General features: G+C 42.9%; 1 protein-coding gene across 1 annotated transcript; it reads left to right on the top strand.

Annotated features, from left to right (window-relative positions):
- Positions 1–4,147: 4,147 nt before the first annotated feature.
- On the top strand, positions 4,148–7,159 carry LOC124676531. Its single transcript, XM_047212570.1, has 5 exons — positions 4,148–4,261; positions 4,356–4,445; positions 4,535–4,792; positions 4,876–5,099; positions 6,213–7,159. Exons 2-5 carry the CDS (start codon positions 4,356–4,358, stop codon positions 6,997–6,999), a joined length of 1,359 nt encoding a protein of 452 aa, XP_047068526.1. The 5' UTR covers positions 4,148–4,261; the 3' UTR covers positions 7,000–7,159.
- Positions 7,160–19,971: the final 12,812 nt, after the last annotated feature.

Genomic DNA, 19,971 nt, shown 5'->3' with positions numbered 1-19,971 from the left:
CCATGCGCCCAGCACCTTGGCCTCCTTTTGGACTTTTTTTATTGATGTTCAGGCCTTGTTGTGCCCCTTTTGCTCCACTTTGCGTCGTACGAGCTGCAAAGTGTGATGAACTTGTTTCAGCCCTCAATTTGCGGCTGTAATTTCGTGCAAAGTCGACGGTATTTCATGTTTTTTGAATTCTGGCCTGCGCCCAAAATACGTCGCGCCGCTAGAGCCAACCCCAGACGCAAACGGACACACGACCATTTCCCCGTCCGGCAGGCGACGCAAACGGACGCCCGCGGAAATTTTGGGCGTCCGAAATGCGTCGCGCCGCTGGAGATGCCCTCACAACCAAGAACACCATCGTCGGGGATGCTACCACTAGGGACGGAGCTCCGGGAGCTTGCTGTAATGGAACAAAGAGGCCTCCTTGATGCCATACCTGCCTAGAGGTTGAAGATAACCGGCATCCGCCGGTCAGAGAAAACCGTCGCTGGCGACTGAGGGTGGAGGGGTCGCCCTTTGACCATCAAAGGCAGCAGCTAAGACAGGGCTGCCGCAGATGCCCTCCCAAGAGAAGCTTTGGAGCTCCCCTGCCGCTGATTCACCGCCCAACAGCCAAGGAAAACACATGTTCTTCCCTCAACGTCACCATGAAAAGAGCGAGGAAGTTTGAGATCTTGACCAAGAACTGGGGTAGCGCAACAAGCAGGAATCCCATCCAAATATTGCAACGCGTCCCTCCTTCCGCCACCGAGGCATCAGGATGAACTAGGCCATAAAATTCAGGATTCCAACTTTATTGAAAAGAAAAGAGGGGGAAAAGTGGGAGCAGCGGCCGCCGAAGCTGCGCGTCACCATGGATTAGGCCACAAGGTTCTAGCGTAAGATCCAACATCAACCAAGCTCTATCCCTCCACCTCGTTGCCAACAGCTTGAGAGAGAAAAGATTGAGAAAAGCTTGATGTAGACGATCCAGACGTCCATCTATTTGCCTTGGAAAAACTAGGAAGAATCAAACCTACAACTAGAAAGAGCCAGACCCCCATCCCACTTGCCTCCGGCCACCATGGCCGCCATCGACGAAGGAGAGAGAGGCCGACAGAGAGAACCAGAGAGAGGCTCGAGGACAGAAAGGACCACACGGGTCAAGTCTCCACAGGGGTAGGGGTGTGACAATGCAAAGCACATATAACATAAAAAAAACATCTCCTATACCTCAATTAATTTCGGATGCAATCGCTTCTAGGAGAGGCTACGACTTTACGACCCAAATTAAGTGAAACAATTCAACGATTCTTCTAAGTAGGATCTTAGATTTTACGATTCTGAAAGTTAAGATCCTAAAATTTGTGATCCTACCATAGAGGTTTCGATCTGATTCAGAATCACGATTCTGACAACTTTGAGAGGAACAGATAGGAGAACACGTCGGTGACTTTTCCGATTCCTTCATCAGATGACCATAAAAGGGGCTCAAGTAATGGGTTGCATGTTTTGTTCAGAACATTAATTCTGAAACTAAAAAACTATGGAAATTGCTGATGTGGCATGATGTTGAGGTGTATAGACTGCATGTTGACAGAAATGTAGTTAGTGGGGATGAACTATTTAGTTATTATAGCTGCCGCACTAGAATCTGAGTTTTTTCAGTTGACCTTTTTTTCTTTTCTTTTGGCATCGAGAAAATGCCGCTCGTGAGAAATTTTTAATGAGAGAAAAATAATGTTTATGATAGACGCCATCACCAAAGCCCAAGTGAGGCCCTTAGCTTTGCCACCTCACTCTTTATTTAGTTTTTTCCGGGCGTGCCTATACATCGTCCGTTAGCGTGCCTTTGTACGCATTGTCTCAAGGCAATCCTGCGTGAGTCGGCCCATTAGTTGTTTGTTCGGTTAAAAAGAAGTAGCATTCTTTTTCTTTTTGCACATCATTTGATCTCTAGCCCAGTGGTTGGCACACCTGTGTATGTTAGTGGTGACCCAAGTTCGAATCCTAGCCTCCACGATTCACAAACCATTTTGTCCAAATTTTAATTTTAAGAGAAAATAAACCTGAACAAAATTTGAATTTGGGTAAATTTCGAATCCAAAAAATGGTATGAACAAAGTTTAAATTGGAACAAAAAATGTATAGGGTTTCAATATGTTTAAAATTTAAAATTTTCAGATTTGAAAATTGGTTAACTTTGAAATTTTCTCGAATTTAAAATTTGCTTGAAATTTGAAATTTGCTTAAAACCCGAAAGAAAGAAACAGAAAAAAGGAAAAAAATAAAAAAAACCCCGGAGAAACCGCTAGAGCCGAAGAAACATAAAAAACCCTGAAAAAACCGACCGAACCAGTGAGAACCCGAAAAAAAAGGAAAGTGAAGCAGAAAGTTAACTAAAAACCGAAACGAGAAGTTACTGGGGCCGTAGCCCGCACACGTACGAACGTTAATACGCCCCGCAGGCCCGCACCATGAATAAGTTTTTTTCCTTTTTTTTCTCACTTCACCTTTCCTTTTCAGAATCTTCAGTTCTACCTCCGATTCAAGGAGTAAGGTGTCCTCATTTTACATGCTTTTTGTTTGATCAAGAATTACTTTAAATATATTAAGATTATTTGTATGAAATTAGCATCATTAGAAAATGATTTTCAATACGAATCCAACGATACTAATTACATATAATATAATCAAGATTGTGTTGCTTAATTTTTATGATCAAAGTTTGTCTTAAAATACGTGTGCGCCTTATTCCTTGTGACGGAGGACATAAAGCTCAAGGCTTGAGGCTCGGCTCGGGCTCGATAAGGCTTGGCTCGGGCTCGACTCGGCTCGACGGTCGGACAAGCCAAGCCTAAACCTTCTAATCAAGGCTCGAGGCTCGACAAGCCCGCTCGACGAAGCTCGCAAGCCGGCTCGAAGGCTCGATGTAATAAAGAAATAGACATAATCTTTGCTAAATATATAGCATTTTACAATTATAAGTAATAATCCAGCATTAATACATCCATAACATTGTCTAACAAGCCAAGCATAGAACATGAGCCGTTGCTCAATGCCGCAGTCAAAAAGTCTTTGTTGCAAAGCAATGTCTCGTCTTGGTGCAAAGCAATGTAATTTTTCATGTAATACAAAGATGTTTGATGTTATCAAGCAGTGTTATTCTGACTCGGTGTACTACTGAGATCTTTTCCTCATTGATACCATATTGTGAAAGCAAGTACAATAACCAGGGTACTGACTACTGAACTATTTTTACGGTTGATTTATGAGACGGATTAGACCACGGAGAGGACAGGTGCGCATCTCTCTCTCTCAAGTCTCACATCAACAGTTTGATAGCTAGCCAGCGAGGCACAACAGCGTTGGAGGAGCAACGACCAGCGGAAGAGGCGCAACATGCTAGCTAGCGACGGAGACGAGGATGCACTGCCTGCTAGCACAGCGGCGACGGCGACCTGCGGCACGGCGACAACGTCGAACTACGGCAGGGCGGTGGCAGGCACGACGGCGGCGGGCATGACAACGGCGATGAACTGCGGCAGGGCGGCAACGAGCACGACAACGGCGGCGAACTGCGGCAGAGCAGCGGCGGACAGCTAAGCCAACATCAGCGTGAGGGATTTGGAAGAACGAGTCAATGCGATAGGGATAGAAACGAGGGGAATCGAGAACAGAGTTGAACGGCTGTGTCGCAGTGGCAAGGCTCGCAAGCCTTCCGAGCCGAGCTCGAGCCATGACCGAGCCAAGCCCAAGCCTTCGTTTCAGAATTTTATATGCAGCAAGCCGAGCTAGGCTTGGCTCAAAAATCATTGAGCTTGCTCGAGCCGAGCCTCGAGCCGGCTCGGCTCGATTCCACCCCTAGGCCTGGTTCACATCGGGACCTCATTTTGCCCCAACCTAAAAAAAAAAAAAAGTTACGGGCTCATCCCATGAGCTTTTTCTTGACGTAGGCTCATCCCATGGGCTGGTTCCGTGGTTCGGCTTAACTCAGTCGATCCGACCTCGTCTCCACCCCACCTGCTCTGCTCCGCTCCGCTCCGCGCCTCCGCCCCACCTCCGCCGCGGCGCCTCCCGGGCTGCTCCGCCCCACCTGCTCTGCTCCGCGCCTCCGCCCCACCTCCGCCGCGGTGCCTCCCGGGCTGCTCCGCCCCACCTGCTCTGCTCCGCTCCGCGCCTCCGCCGCGGCACCTCCCGGGCTGCTCCGCCCCCCTTCCGCTCCGTCGCGGCTCTAGCCGTTTCCTTGGGTGCTGCGCCTTGATCCGACCCGCTTGCCCCGCTCCTATCCAAGGTATGGAGAGTATTTCAGAGGCGCATTGCATTTCTTAGCTTCTACCCTTGCTTAACTAGGGTTCTTAGTCCTGATTTGTGGCGGGGGTTCGCAGATGTCGGAAAATGTGTCCCGACGGCTGCAGGAAAAGGTCATGGAAATGGCATTTCAGAGGGTCGATGCCCAGAGACAGACTTCCTATGAGGTAGCAACAAACCCGCCCCTGGTTCACGCGATTTTCCCTGCACAGTTCTATGCCATTTTTATCATCAAGTCGTACCCATCCTATTGCAGAGCGTTCCAAAGTTTCCAGTTCCTGCTGATAGGAATATCCATCCGTGGTTACCTCACAATCAAGTTCTGCTAGATCGCATGAACTTGGAAAATGCATGGTTACCCCATGATGCCACACGGACTCAACTGAGCGACCTCTACAAACAGATTCATCAGCGATATCTATCAATAAAGACCACCTCATTCAGTGGAAATGTTATGCGACTAGGTCAATATCAGTTAGGTGATGTCCCCGTGACACCACCGGGCAGTGAAACAGTAAGTGTCTCCCCAGCAAATGTTTTTTTACTTTCGCTCTTTAACATATTGCATTGATGTCTAATCTCATGCCTTAAATGTAGGAAACTACCTATCATACCATTATGCTTAGAGCCAAGGGTGGGCAACGAGTTGAGCTTCTAATTCGGGAGTTTGACAACTATGTCATTGCTTGGAGGGTGATCAGAGATGATGCAGATTTTCTAACTGCTCGGTGGTTTGCGTTTAAGGACACAGCCAAGCAGATTCCCCGCCACTTGTTTGGTGATGTGATTCAAACACTATATTCGTCTGGATACAGTGATATGTAAGTGCCATCCTTAGCTAGCTAATGTCATATACTATACTGAGTGTGTAGTTGGTTATTTTTGTCCAGAAGGCAGATAAGTGATAATCCTTGCCCTTTTTGGGTACACTAGCTATAGATTTATGCTTAGCTACTACGGATCAATAAACTAGATCGTCTCAGCATGTCAAACAATTGTTGTGGTGCTCCATGGCAACTGGGCTTAGTATAATCTAGTTCGAGCCCTGCCTTGGGCAGAATTGAGGGTTGTTTTGCAAGAACCACCACATTTTGTTTGCATTTTTCAGATTTGTATTCATTGGATGAGGATTGAGGACACAAATCTATTTTTCCCATGACAATGTACATTGCCTAAAGTAGTTTCCAAATGTGATTATTGCTGCTACTACAACAGCTTTTCATATGGACTCTAAGAAAATTACCATTCATGGGCTCCACGGGAAAGGTTACTTTTGGTAATTAACAGGACTGTTAGAGGTGAAAAGGAAAGAGTATCACGGAGACATTGCTCGTTCATGTGGGGAAAAAAGCACGAAGTACATTAGGACAGCTAACCAGCTAGCTACCTCACGTCTCCATGTTTATGGGCTGACTCATCCTTTTTGGCTGGTCATTGTTATTTTCTTTCTGGTCTTTCTTCTATATAATATTGTTTCAGTTTGACAGAGGTACACTGTGTCGAGCTAGTTCGCTACATAGAAATCGATACTATGATACTGTGTAGGTACAAGGTATGTACCCTTTAATGGCACGCGCCTTGCTCTATTGTAGGATCAGGTTGAGAGAGTGAAGGGACAACCACCAAGTCAATACTTTATAAGTAGGAAAGATGTTAGTATATCAGGCTTGAGCCATATACTGGAAATATAGCTATTTAAAGCCAGGCGCCTCTTGCTATCATAGTTGTTATTTATATGCCAAATCTGGAAAGATAGGGAGTATCTATTTCGCTTCGTTAGTTTCGTTTATATTGTATACAAAAGCTACATACGGAAAAAAATTAAGAGCTGATCTTTTTAATATGCGCATCTGACGAAACTATGTCTTCTATTCTAGTTTTTACAGATTAAGATTGGTCTAATACTAGAGATTAACTCTGTTGTATGTTAACAGGACAGGGAGAGCTCTTAATACAGGGATCTCAGTTGGCATCCAGACTTTAGAGGAAATCACTGACTTCCTGGTTGAATTCGATGTAAACCAAGGCATCAGCATTGAGGGAATAAGACTATTTCAGACTCTGTTTGTGATAGTTGGGGAAGCACAGAGGCTGGGTCCTCTCCAGAATTATGTCCTGGACTATATCAATGTTGACGATGTGGTCAATATCGATGAGGACCACATCGATGAGGACAACATCGGTGAGCATGAGGACCACATCGATGAGGACAACGTCGGTGAGCATGAGGACCACATCGATGAGGACAACGTTGGTGAGCATGAGGAGCACATCGATGACGACAACATTGGTGAGGACGATGTCGATGTCTTTTTTCGTCAAGACCTCCCCTATGGTTACGACGACGTGATCCACAATTGGTCTTCTGTATGTGATGCTATTTACCTTCTCTCATTGGTGATCTGTGAAATCCAGCTTGAGCAAAGAGTGAAAGCTCGGATAGGTGGTGGCAAGTTGTCGCAGAACTCTGTGATACTCAAGGTTCGTGATCAGATATTAGAGCACAAGACGAAAACCGAGAAGAAGCTTGTTAACCTGGAGAGTAAGGTTGGTTGTGTCCTGCATATCCCTCGGGAGGAGGATGGCACCTTTGGTCAAGCGACTGTGGACGCTCTGATTGGCCAGCAGGTCTACTTACTGAAATACAACGCTCTTCTGGTCCCCAAATTAATGGCTCGTCTGGATAACCCTGAGTTCATGGGCGTGGTGCTTGGTTCCTAGGTTGTACTAGGGCTGTTAGTTAACTAGCTCCAGTTTTTACAGACTCAACTTGGTTGCTAGAAGAGCGGTTATTGGGGAGAACTACAAGAGCTCTGCACCCGTGATGGTGCCACCACTTGGGAATGGATTCAGAAACCAACTAAGGTGTTACTTTCCTAGAAGCTGCTAAAACAACGATTTGCTTGAGCCGTGCTGCTCCTTTTCTCTCCCCCAGTCGAACTTTTCTGATTCAGGATCAGGATCTGAAGCCTTTCCGCCAAAAATGACATAGAAGCTCCAAATTCTAGGTCTGGATTCTGATGATGATGATGAAACCTTTGAGGTTCCTAATGGTGTTACCACTTACTCTTGGTGCTCACCTGGCGTCCTATATTGAAGCTGGATCCATTCATAGGACTTTGTTCTCTGACCCAGTCGTGACTCTTGCTGGTGGTGTATCTCCTACTCATGCCCATGTTCTCTCCCCTATGCATGTCGTGTTACTCGTAAGAAAGTTGCTAAGAGGAAGGTTTGGGGGCCGGTTCCAGCTGCTAGACTGAGTAAGAGAAATTTGGGGAAGGGGGACATTATGGAAAGAGCAAAACCTTGAAATTCCTGCGACTTTCAAAGGTAATTCCTTCGCGGTTTTGAATTCGCATGTTTTATCTGGTACTACCAAGGCTATTGATATAGAAATTGGTGGTGATAGAGTAGATAAAAATTTGATCATTACTGATCTTATAAATGCTGAACATGAAAGATCTTATAATTTTGCTAAACAAAATCCTGATATTGTTCTTCTTGATAATTTGGATGTGGATGTGCTTGATAATAACCCTGGCTCTAAAACTGATTCTATTGATAATGTGGGCGGGACCACTGTCAATAGTAGTAGAAAAACCCATAGTTCTTCATGATAGGTTGCTTTTGGAATCCGAGGAGTTTTGGTAGACCTGGCAGATCCAAAAGTATTGCTGATGTCTTGTTAAACAATTAAATTGATTTTGTTGGGTTTCAAGAGACAATTTTTTTTATCTCTAATAATTTTCTTAAGACCATTGCTGGTCCTTCTGAGTTAAATTGGCATTATTTGCTGGCTAAAGGCACCGCTGGTGGTATTTTAGTTGTTTTTAAAACTGATTTGTTTGAAGTTCTTAGTTATTCTCTCCATGAATATTGTGTTTGTACAGTGGTGAAGAATGCGTGTGATGGTTTTATGTGGCAATTTGTTGTGGTTTATGGATCAGCTTATGCAGAACACAAAATAGATTTCATTGCTGAACTTCATTTGGTTATGGAGCAATGTGCTTTTTCTTCTTTAGTTGGGGGTGATTTCAACTTAGTTCTTAATGAATCTGCAAAGAGTTCTCGTAATATTGATCATCAACTTACCTTCTTATTAATGATTGGATGAATAAGTAGGCTTTAATAGATCTCCCAATGTCTTATCGTAGTTTCACTTGGGCTAATAACGAAGAAAATCTAATCTCGGCTACCTTTGATCACATTTTTCGTTTCTACTGATTGAAATAATAAATTTCCTCTCTCCTTAGTGAGAGCAATTCCAAAATCTGGTAGTGATCATACCCCTCTCATTATTGAGTTTGGGATCAATCCTCCTCTTGTTCAGAAGTTCTTTAGGTTTGAAAAGTGGTGGTTAAGTGAACCCGAGTTTGTCCCTTTTGTTACCAAAAGTTGGACAGCTCCCATTCCCGCTTTCCTCACTTCGACCATTGATATTTGGCAGTATAAAGGTAGGAGGTTAAGGAGAAATCTCAAAGGTTGGAACTCAAATGTGGAAGCAGCTCTGAAAAACGTTAGAAAGATTTAATTCAAGAATTTGATATTCTTGATGTTTTCTCTGAACAAAATAGGCTGGACCAAAACTATAGGGAAAGAATGTCCCAGATTAGGGATGAATTAGATAGCATTTGGAAGGCGGTAGAAACCAAAGCCTTCCAGCGTTTGAGAGAGAAAGAGGTGCTTGAGGGGGACCGAAATACGACTTATTTCCATGAGGTGGCTAACCAACACAGGTGAAAAAAACAGTTAGCCGTTCTGGATGGCCCCTTTGGTCCTGTGACCACTGCCCCTGAAATGTTATCAGTTGCTAGTGAGTTTTACAAAAACCTCTTTGGCTCTAAAGCGAAACCAAATATTCGTCTTGAGAATAACTTATTGGAAAGTCTTTTCTCCGAAGAGGAAATAAAGGCTGCTATCTTTGGCTCTTACGCAAATGGAGCATCGGGACCAGATGGTATATCTCTTCTATCAGACTTTTTGGGGAGGTTTTAAAAAAGATTTTATGGCTTTAGCCGCAGATTTTTGGTCGGGTTCTTTGGATTTTTTTAGGTTGGACTTTTCCATTGCCACTGTTATTCCAAAAGAACCAGATGCAAGAGAGTTGAAAAAGTTTCGTCCTATTGGTTTGGGAAATTGTTCCTTTTTTTTTACTATAAACTCATGACTAATAGGATTGGTCCTGTGGTTAGTGTCACCCGTCAATCTGCTTTTATAAGGGGCAGATTTATCCTTGAAAGCGTGGTTTCCGCTCATGAACTCATTCGTGAAATCCATCGATCACATTCTTCTGGTCTAGTTATGAAACTAGACTATGAAAAAGCTTACGATCGTGTTAATTGGGATTTTTTAAAAGAGATGCTATCATCTAGAGTGTTTGGAAAAAAATCATAGATTTGGTATTGAAGATACTTGTTGGTGGTTCCTTTTGTGTGTGATTTAATGACCAAAATAGTGAATATTTCATTGCTGGAAAAGGTTAAAGCAAACGATCCCTTGTCGCCCATTCTCTATAACTTAATAGCTGAGGTTTTCACCAAAATGCTATGTAAGGCGGCGGCGAATAACCTGATTGAGGGACTGCTCCCTCAGGCTATACCAAATGGTGTTATCAACCTTCAATATGCTGATGAAACCATCCTTTTCTTAAAACCTGATATCCATAAGGCTAGGATTCTCAAATGGGTTATCACTTGTTTTGAAAGTCCCTGTCCTGGCTGAAAATCAATTATCATAAGAGTGATCTGATGACTATAAACTTGGATGATAGTCTTGCTAAATAGTTTGCTCAAGTGTTCTGTTGTAAGTTAGGTTCGTTCCCATTTAAATATCTTGTGTGCCATTGCATTAACCAATTATAGATCATACCATCAAGAAAATTTCTGGTTGGAGTGGGAAATTGATTTCCTATGAAGGAAAACTGATTTTAATTAAGTCTTGCATTGCTAGTATTCCTACCTACTTGCTCTAGTATTAAGTTTCCCAAATGGGCTATAAATGCAATTTATTTCTAGATGTCACACTTCTTTTGGGGTGATCGGTGTTAGTGGCAAGCCTTACCCTCACGAAGTGCAATGTGAGGAGACCGCGACTCGAACCTGGGACCTCTCGGTCACAGGCGGTGAGGCTCTACCGCTGCACCAGGCCCGCCCTTTAAATTTAAATATAATACATCTCCTATTTGTTGGGCTCTTGATAACTCTTCTTCACCTTTCTGGAAAAGATTATTGTGGGTTGCCCCTTCGATTTAATCTGATTTTTGTTGGAAAGTTGGAAATGGACAAAGTGTGCTTTTTTGGTTAGACACGTGGTTGGGTGAGTGTTCTCTTGCAACTCTTTCCTGTGATCTATTTTCGATCTGCAATGAGCCTTTGGCTGTTATTTCGGATGTCATTGTCGGTTCTGACATCCGCTTATCTTTCCGGCGTTGTTTTAGTGGTGTCGTGATGTCCCGCTGGAGGGAATTATGTGATTTGCTGGGATCTTCTTCTTTGTCTGTTGGAAAGGACAGACCGCAGTGGAGCCTTGAGGCTTCGGGTTCTTACTCGGTTAAATCATTTTACAAGTTTATCAATGATGGTGTTTGGGTTCCACATCTGCAGAGTTCAGATTTTTCTCTGGCTGCTTTCTCTAAACCATCTGTTAATGAGGGATAATTTGGCAAAACGTTGCAATGTCGATGATCAAACTTGCTTGTTCTGTGCTGAAACTGAATCTGTGTCTCACTTGTTCTTTAAATGTGTGGTGGCTAGACAGATTTGGGTTATGCTTATAGATTTATTCCTTGGAATTCATATGTCTAATATACTTGATTTGCATCAAGTTTGGCTGTCCAAAGACTTCACTCACAGTATTACTACTGCTGCGTTCCTACAGTCCTTATGGAAGTCTCGGAATGATATTTGTTTTCAGGGAAAGCAATGGACAAGTTTAGTTGGTATGGGATCGTGCTACCTCAGTGCTGAGAAGTTGGGCGCCTCTGTACAAGGAATCGAGATTGCGCATCTTGGAGAGAAACCTGCAACTGCTGAACATCAAGAGGGGAGAATTACTGCGCATAGCTTGGCCGGCTTGAAGACCGATGACGAACGGCGCCACAGTCTCTCATCGACAATACCGATTGGTTCCTGCTGTAGGCTCCTGTTGGTTGTTTCACTTGTGCCGTTTGCATCTTAGAATGTAAACTAGCTAGGTGTTTACATTCTGCACGTCCTCGCAAGTCGCATGCTACACTGCTACACTTTTATCCTGGCTTCATTTTCAATAAAAGATATTTTGTACTACCTCTGTCCATAAATAGATGCCAAAAGCTTGTCTAAATTTGAATGTATCTAGACACGATTTAGTGTATAGATACATCCGAATTTAAATAAATGTTTGGCATCTATTTATGGACGGAGGGAGTACTATAAAAAAAAGAAGTCCACTACGAAGTAGTAAAGTAGCACACAAGCAAGAGCCTTTCTACACGGACTGTTTTGTACTTTTGTCTTTGTTAGTCGAGCGTTGGCATAGATATTGATGTATGCTGCCTATCGTATGCCAGCAATGAAAACTCCATTCATAGTTGCAGGGTAACGCCTTGCGGTGGCTTCTCCAGGGAAAAAAAGTACCTACCATCTCCAATACTTGGGGCTACTAGCTAAATACTCTAGCGTTGCTACGATGTGATATTGCAAGCAACTGTATTAAAAGGGCAAATTTACATGCACGACGAATATATGATTTGAATATCATGTAAGTTTGTGAAAAAATCTGGTCAGAGTCAATGTTGTAACCTACAAGCATGCAAGACTACAATGTATTTTTTTTTAATATTTTATGCTACATAAAAATGGAAAATCTAATAAATTTGGAAATTTTAAAATATGCATACGCAGATCCACACTTTTGTCGTTTTTGTGTACCTTAAAATACAAAAAAAAATCAAATTAATATATTGCACGCTTGTGGAATACAACATTGGCTGCACTCTTGCATCTAGAGAAGAATAAGAGGAAATTCTATAAAAAAAAATGCGAAACAGAGGAGACGAAAATGCAAGCAAGTTCTAAATGGATATAATCATCTCTCAATTTCTGTCCAGTATCTCGAGAAAGCAACAGTCCACACCAATTCAGCGGACAAGAAACGGGAAATCAAATTCCAGGTTGACCTGATTGTAGCTTACAGCGAGGTCGGGCTTCTCTGCCATCGGATGGCGATCCGACGCGTCAAGCGGTGCGGTCCGGGCCCAGAGCGCGGAGAAACAACCGCGTGTACGCCTAGCACTTGCATGTCCACGGTGAGAGAACACAAACCGTTCCCCATTTCTCCGTCCTCTGCAGTTCCTGCCGATTTCTCCTCCGCGCTCGATTTAAGTCGTCTCTCAGCGATTTCTTCGTCGTCCGCGCCGGAGCAGGCAAGATTCGATGTTGGGGAGTTTACATCTGCGCGCCACAGTCTGCATCATCGGTGGCGGAGGTTGCAACCTAGTGACGCGAGTTCCATCCTCGAGGCAGCGGCGGCTCAGTTTGGTGCATTGATAGAGGGACACTCAGTTGTTGGATATCCTAAGAGCAATTCCAATAGTACAACCCTATAAGCAAGATGCCATGTCATCTATAGTCAACATATAGTCAACATGTATAATAGTTGGTTATAAGAATGTACTACTTTTTCAATAGATGATCCACCTTTCATTGACACACCTTGCCTAGGAGCACGTGCTAGAATTAGCTCTTGCATAAGAGCAAGTTTAACAGTAGAGCCAACTGTTGGCTATAAGTCAAGTGCCAGAATATAAGTCAAGTGCCATGTCATCTATAGTCATCTTAGAGCCAACATGTACAATAGTGAGCTATAAAATTGTACTACTTTATTAGTGTATGGCCCATCATTCACTCTCACATAGTGGCTAGGAGCACGTGCTAGAGCTGGCTCTTGCATAAGAGCCCGCTCCTCTTCTCTCTCCTCCGCTCTCTCCTCCAACTAGGCAACAATATATTATTTTAATCCTTATAGCCAGCTGACTAGGACTTATTGTACTTGCTCTAAGAACCCACTCACATTCTCTTTCCTCTTCTCTCCCCTCCAACCAGGCCCGGGCCCATGGGAGTGCGGCCCGTGCGGCCGCACAGGGCCTCAAATTTTTGGGGGCCCAAAATCTCTAAGTTAGCCTTTTACATATAGATTATATAGAAATACGTCAGAGATAAATCTTGAAAAGTTCCCAGGTCAATTGGTTGTCTGCTATGTCCAAGCAATTTGTTAAGTAGCAGGTCATAAGTTCAAACGCTGTTGATAGCGCTTTTATTCATCTCTTTTCTTTGATTTTTCTGGTTTTTTTTCCTTTTATTCAACCATTTTCTTTTTTGATTTATGTCTATGATATAAATACTTAATTATCCATTTTATTAGTACTGAATAAAACTTACACAATGGATGTATAAACCACACTATGTCAACTTTTGGAACAATTTTTCTAATTAAAGTATTAAACATATCAGTAATTAAGTTTGTAATTTGATATAGTGATATTGCATTTCTCTTCATGGGGTAGTTCTCATAATAGGTTTAGCTTTACGTGCTATAAGCTATTGAGATTACAAAAGTATTTTCTTAGTTTTTAAAACCTAAATAGTTTAAGTGCACCAAAACCATTAGATGTAGATCTTTTGGTTAGACCGTTGGTCCGATCTTCAGAATATAGGGGTGTTGAGGGTAGTTCTTCAGTTTGAATGTACATCTTCATTATATTTATTTATCTTGAAAAGTTCCCAGGTCAATTGGTTGTCTGCTATGTCCAAGCAATTTGTTAAGTAGCAGGTCATAAGTTCGAACGCTGTTGATAGCGCTTTTATTCATCTCTTTTCTTTGATTTTTCTGGTTTTTTTTTTCCTTTTATTCAACCATTTTCTTTTTTGATTTATGCCTATGATATAAATACTTAATTATCCATTTTATTAGTACTGAATAAAACTTACACAATGGATGTATAAACCACACTATGTCAACTTTTGGAACAATTTTTCTAATTAAAGTATTAAACATATCAGTAATTAAGTTTGTAATTTGATATAGTGATATTGCATTTCTCTTCATGGGGTAGTTCTCATAATAGGTTTAGCTTTACGTGCTATAAGCTATTGAGATTACAAAAGTATTTTCTTAGTTTTTAAAACCTAAATAGTTTAAGTGCACCAAAACCATTAGATGTAGATCTTTTGGTTAGACCGTTGGTCCGATCTTCAGAATATAGGGGTGTTGAGGGTAGTTCTTCAGTTTGAATGTACATCTTCATTATATTTATTTATCTTGAAAAGTTCCCAGGTCAATTGGTTGTCTGCTATGTCCAAGCAATTTGTTAAGTAGCAGGTCATAAGTTCGAACGCTGTTGATAGCGCTTTTATTCATCTCTTTTCTTTGATTTTTCTGGGTTTTTTTTCCTTTTATTCAACCATTTTCTTTTTTGATTTATGCCTATGATATAAATACTTAATTATCCATTTTATTAGTACTGAATAAAACTTACACAATGGATGTATAAACCACACTATGTCAACTTTTGGAACAATTTTTCTAATTAAAGTATTAAACATATCAGTAATTAAGTTTGTAATTTGATATAGTGATATTGCATTTCTCTTCATGGGGTAGTTCTCATAATAGGTTTAGCTTTACGTGCTATAAGCTATTGAGATTACAAAAGTATTTTCTTAGTTTTTAAAACCTAAATAGTTTAAGTGCACCAAAACCATTAGATGTAGATCTTTTGGTTAGACCGTTGGTCCGATCTTCAGAATATAGGGGTGTTGAGGGTAGTTCTTCAGTTTGAATGTACATCTTCATTATATTTATTTATCTCAAGAAATAGGGCCCATTTTAAAAGTTCGCACAGGGCCCCGAATTTCGCCGGCCCGGCCCTGCCTCCAACTAGCCACAAATATATTATTTTAATCCTTATAGCTAGCTGAATAGATCTTATTGTACTTGCTCTAATGGCTTTACGAACATCCTTGGAAGACATGGAGAATTACACGAACCCTGTGATTTTTTGTGTGTGTGGATATGTCCATGCCACTGACGATGCTAGATATTTATGCTACTTTCTAGTGATTCTTTTTTCCTGCGATTTCTTTACCGGGATGGAACTGATTCCGTGCAGTTGTTATATGTGCTAAAGAATCGCTAGGAAGTACTGGCTTCTAAATTGAGTAAAGCTATATATTATTACTGCAGCTACTTTTTGTCATTTATCAGTATCATCTTATTATTCCACCCATTCATTTGATTTTCCACAATATTTTTGCACTCATATCAACTGTAGATGTAACAAGGTAGAAGCTTTTTTCTTGGTACTGATACAAAGGATGCACGAACTGGGTTCAGTTTTGGGTAACATCCTGATCATTTACCATCCTGAACAGGGTAGAAGCTTTTACTTTAGTACCATCCTGATCATGTAACTTGTTCTTGATGTTTTTTACCTTTTCGTACCACATGAAACACCTTGATGGAAGCAGTTCCATCAAATCTGGTAGACGGACTTGAGCATCCTAATCATGTAACTTTGTTCTCTATTATTTTCTCTACTTCCAATGTAACAGAAATCCCTCTGATGCAACGGATGTAACAAATTAAGAGCAACAAAACAAGAAATCTGCTTGGAACAAAATAAGATTCAGAACGGTTGTTAATGAGGTGGAACTTACAGGATAGTATATCCCAATTTCTATTACATGCTATGGCACTCTGTAGTCTTACACGGTGCTCCCCCGTCCGCTCCGTCCGATTGAAATCGTGCGTCCCAGATTCTCCCCCCGCTAACGTCCAAAACGTGGCTTTTTTTTTATCGTCGAGAGAGCCGTTTCCTCCTCATTCTTCCCCGTCGCGTCTCGTCTCTTCACCGTCTCCGCCCCAATCCTTCCGCTCCCGATCTCCACCACCGTAGCTGGCTCGTCGGCGGCGAGTTCCCCTACCAAATCGTGTAGTAGCATCTGGTTGTCGAGTCGTGTAGCAGCTCGGTCGGTGCGGAGAAGCAGATCGAGGCGTTCCGGTGCGGCGCGGCGCTTGGAGGTTTCGCTCGGCGGCGCTGCGGCGCGGCGCTTGGTGGTTCATTCGGCGGCTGGGCGGCGGTGCGGGGGCCGCAAATCCGACCGGTCCGTGGAGTACATCGTCGAAGGAGAGCATCCCCGTCGGTGAGTTCTTCGTCCATGATTTTTTACTGTTGATTTTTGGGTTCGATTTCGCTCGTTATGTAGGTCGATTCCCCCTCGTTTAAGCTTCTTCTCCTCCACTTAGGAGTCAATCGGAGTATCGTACGTGCCGTCGCCTCCAATTAGATGATTCTTCGCGTTTTACTTACGTTCCTGGATGCGCTAGGTTTTTCGATTTTCCATGATATCATCTGTTTTTAGGCACAGAGGAGGTGGATGTAGTTTGTTTGCTTCATTTTTTGTTATTTATACATCCTTGGTCTATTTAGCAGTAATTTGTAAATGCTCTGTTGGATTTATTGTTCTACACACGCCATGTGATCATCTGTTTTAGGCACAGAGGAGGTCGATTTTCCATGATATCATCTGTTTTAGGCACAGAGGAGGTGGATGTAGTTTGTTTGCTTCATTTTTTGTTGTTTATACATCATGTGTCTATTTTAGCAGTAATGTGTGAATGCTCTGTTGGATGTATTTTTCTATACACGCCATGTGACTTGTAGTTGCTGAACCTCGTAGATGATTTTCTACAAGATGTAGTAATTGTTTGCAGGATGTAGTATTTATTTGCTGAGGTTCTTCATATAGTATTTTTTTTGCAAATTATCTGAATTGCATGTAACATTTGTTCTATATGACTTATTCTTTTTTTCAAACCATGCAGTATGATGGCAGTCATAGGAATTCATGATATATACATCCTGTACAATGTTCATGTCCATGCAAATGTGTTGTATAATGTTAAAAATTGTCATATAATTGCCATATACTTGTTGTTTATGTATGTATATGTTTTGACATATTGCTTCGCTTTTTTACTTTTAGGATGTAAAAAATAGTAACTATATACATTTGCTTTTTTACTTTTCTGATGCTTATGTTGTATTTTTTTATCCAGTGCATGCAAAATGTATATGGCACTATATAATGTATTTTTCATAATTATTTTTAATGTTTTTGCAGGTGTAATCATTTCCTGTCATTTCTACCAATCATGGTATGAATGTTTTGCCTATCATATCATGTGTGCTTTCACTCCATGATGGTTTGGGGGACGCCGTAACGGGGGGGGGGGGCACTTCGGTAGGCTAACCGGTGCTATGGCACCACGTAGCAACGTCCATAGTATATCCTCTGAGCCCGGAGATGTAAAAGCTATTCGCGTTGAATATGCGCGATTGCTAATCAGGGATTGACCTTGATCTAGAGAATCGCGAGGTCACGCGTCCACCCCGTCGATTCTCCATCGCACGGCACACAACGAGCAGCGCACGAGGGCCCAAGGGCAGTGAGCCAGTGAATAGGACCCGGGGTACCCGTAGCTATTGTAGGCATTTTCCATTGGTGAGAGAGACCTACCCCATTCCCGCATCCTGGCCCAAATCTATTGAGATCCGGTGAGGCCTCCATCGATTCGCGCCTTCACATTGTTGGCGGCAACGTCCGAGGCAGGCTGGCAAAATCCTCGGCATCTCCCAAGGCTATATGCCTATATCATTGTGCGCGCCATCCGCATAGTTAGAGCATCTTCACCGGTAGCCCCTAAATAGGCGCCAGGAGGGGCATCAGCACCTTCGTTTGGGGGACGCCGTCACAATATCCATCATTTAGGGGAGCTGCTCACACATTGGCGCCCCCAAACAAGCGGCCCCGATAGATAATTTGAATTTGAAATCTCAAACACAACCATAGAAATTCAAATAAGTTTACGAATATGAAGTTTGGGCCAACACACAGCCACCAAATACGAATAGGTTTTGGAATAAGAAGTTTGGGCCAACACACGGCCACCAGATCACCGTTTCCGGCGCAAAAAAAAGGGCTTTCAAGCGAGATGATCACATGAAGGAGGTCACGGGCGGCGCAACCTCGACGACTTCCTCATCGGCAGCCGACGGCAGCTCCGTCGCTGCAACAGGATCCACGGTCACCGGGGGAGGCATGAACGTCGACGGTGCCGGGGGAGACATGAACGCGGACGGTGCCGAAGTAGACATGAACGTGGACAGTGCCGGGGGAGACGCCGACACAGCTCGCGCCGCCATCACCTCTTGGCCGATGCGCTCGCGGTACATCTCGTGCCACGCCCGCGCCAAGGGGTCCATCTTCTCCATGTCGGCCATCAAGATCTTCGATTCTTGAGACATATTGGCCAACGATAGCTGTGTCGCTTCGTTAGTGGACTTCATGGCAGCGACGTGAGCATCCATGTCCGCCGCTCCACCCTCTCCCTCTCCAACTCGATCTTGGCGTCTTGCTTGTCGAGGATGGCCTTCCACACGGCGTCGGCTCTATCGGCAGCTTCCTTGTTCTCCACCGAGAACGAGGTGATCATCTTCTCGATGGAGGTGTCCATGGCTGCCAATACCGTCACCGCATTCCTGTCGGCCTTGGCCTTCTTGTTGCCAATGGGACGCCCGGTGGAGGCGCCGGCTGGATCGACCGTCCCATCTTCCCCGTCCTTCAAGAGAGTGTGGAGGAGGTCGTCCCATTTCTTGCAACCTTGGAGCTTGTTGTAGCAATGCATAAACGGGAAGTCTTTGTCCTCGTGTTGGTGCTTGTACATATCGAGGGCTTGGAGCATCTAACAATATATGATGCAAAACAATGAAAAACAAGTTGGATCATCAATTCATATGCAACAACATTGATCATCAATTCATATGCAAATAAGATAGACGTAGATCATACCCAATCCACCATCGTCTTGCCACTCTCCTTCCGTGCCTTGATCTTCTCGTAGTAGCCGTGGAACTTGCTACACGCTGCATTGATCAAGTTCCAACAGTGAGAGAGGGCTGAAGGAGATATGCCCTAGAGGCAATAATAAAGTGGTTATATTTATATCTTTATGTTTATGATAAATGTTTATATATCATGCTATAATTGTATTAACCGAAACATTAGTACATGTGTGATATGTAGACAAACAAGAAGTCCCTAGTATGCCTCTTAAACTAGCTTGTTGATTAATGGATGATTAGTTTCATAATCATGAACATTGGATGTTATTAATAACAAGGTTATGTCATTGTATGAATGATGTAATGGACACACCCATTTAAGCGTAGCATAAGATCTCGTCATTAAGTTATTTGCTATAAGCTTTCGATACATACTTACCTAGTCCTTAAGACCATGAGATCATGTAAATCACTTCTACCGGAAAGGTACTTTGATTACACCAAACACCACTGCGTAAATGGGTGGTTATAAAGGTGGGATTAAGTATCCGGAAAGTATAAGTTGAGGCATATGAATCAACAGTGGGATTTGTCCATCCCGATGACGGATAGATATACTCGGGGCCCTCTCGGTGGAATGTCGTCTAATGTCTTGCAAGCATATGAATGAGTTCATAAGAGACCACATACCACGGTACGAGTAAAGAGTACTTGTCAGGAGACGAGGTTGAACAAGGTATAGAGTGATACCGAAGATCAGACCTCGGACAAGTAAAATATCGCGAGACAAAGGGAATTGGTATTGTATGTGA

This window comes from Lolium rigidum, chromosome 7 (genome assembly GCF_022539505.1).
Source record: "Lolium rigidum isolate FL_2022 chromosome 7, APGP_CSIRO_Lrig_0.1, whole genome shotgun sequence".
Taxonomy (NCBI): domain Eukaryota; kingdom Viridiplantae; phylum Streptophyta; class Magnoliopsida; order Poales; family Poaceae; genus Lolium; species Lolium rigidum.
Note: the sequence above shows the minus strand (reverse complement) of the source record. Positions and strands in the feature narration are given on the sequence as shown.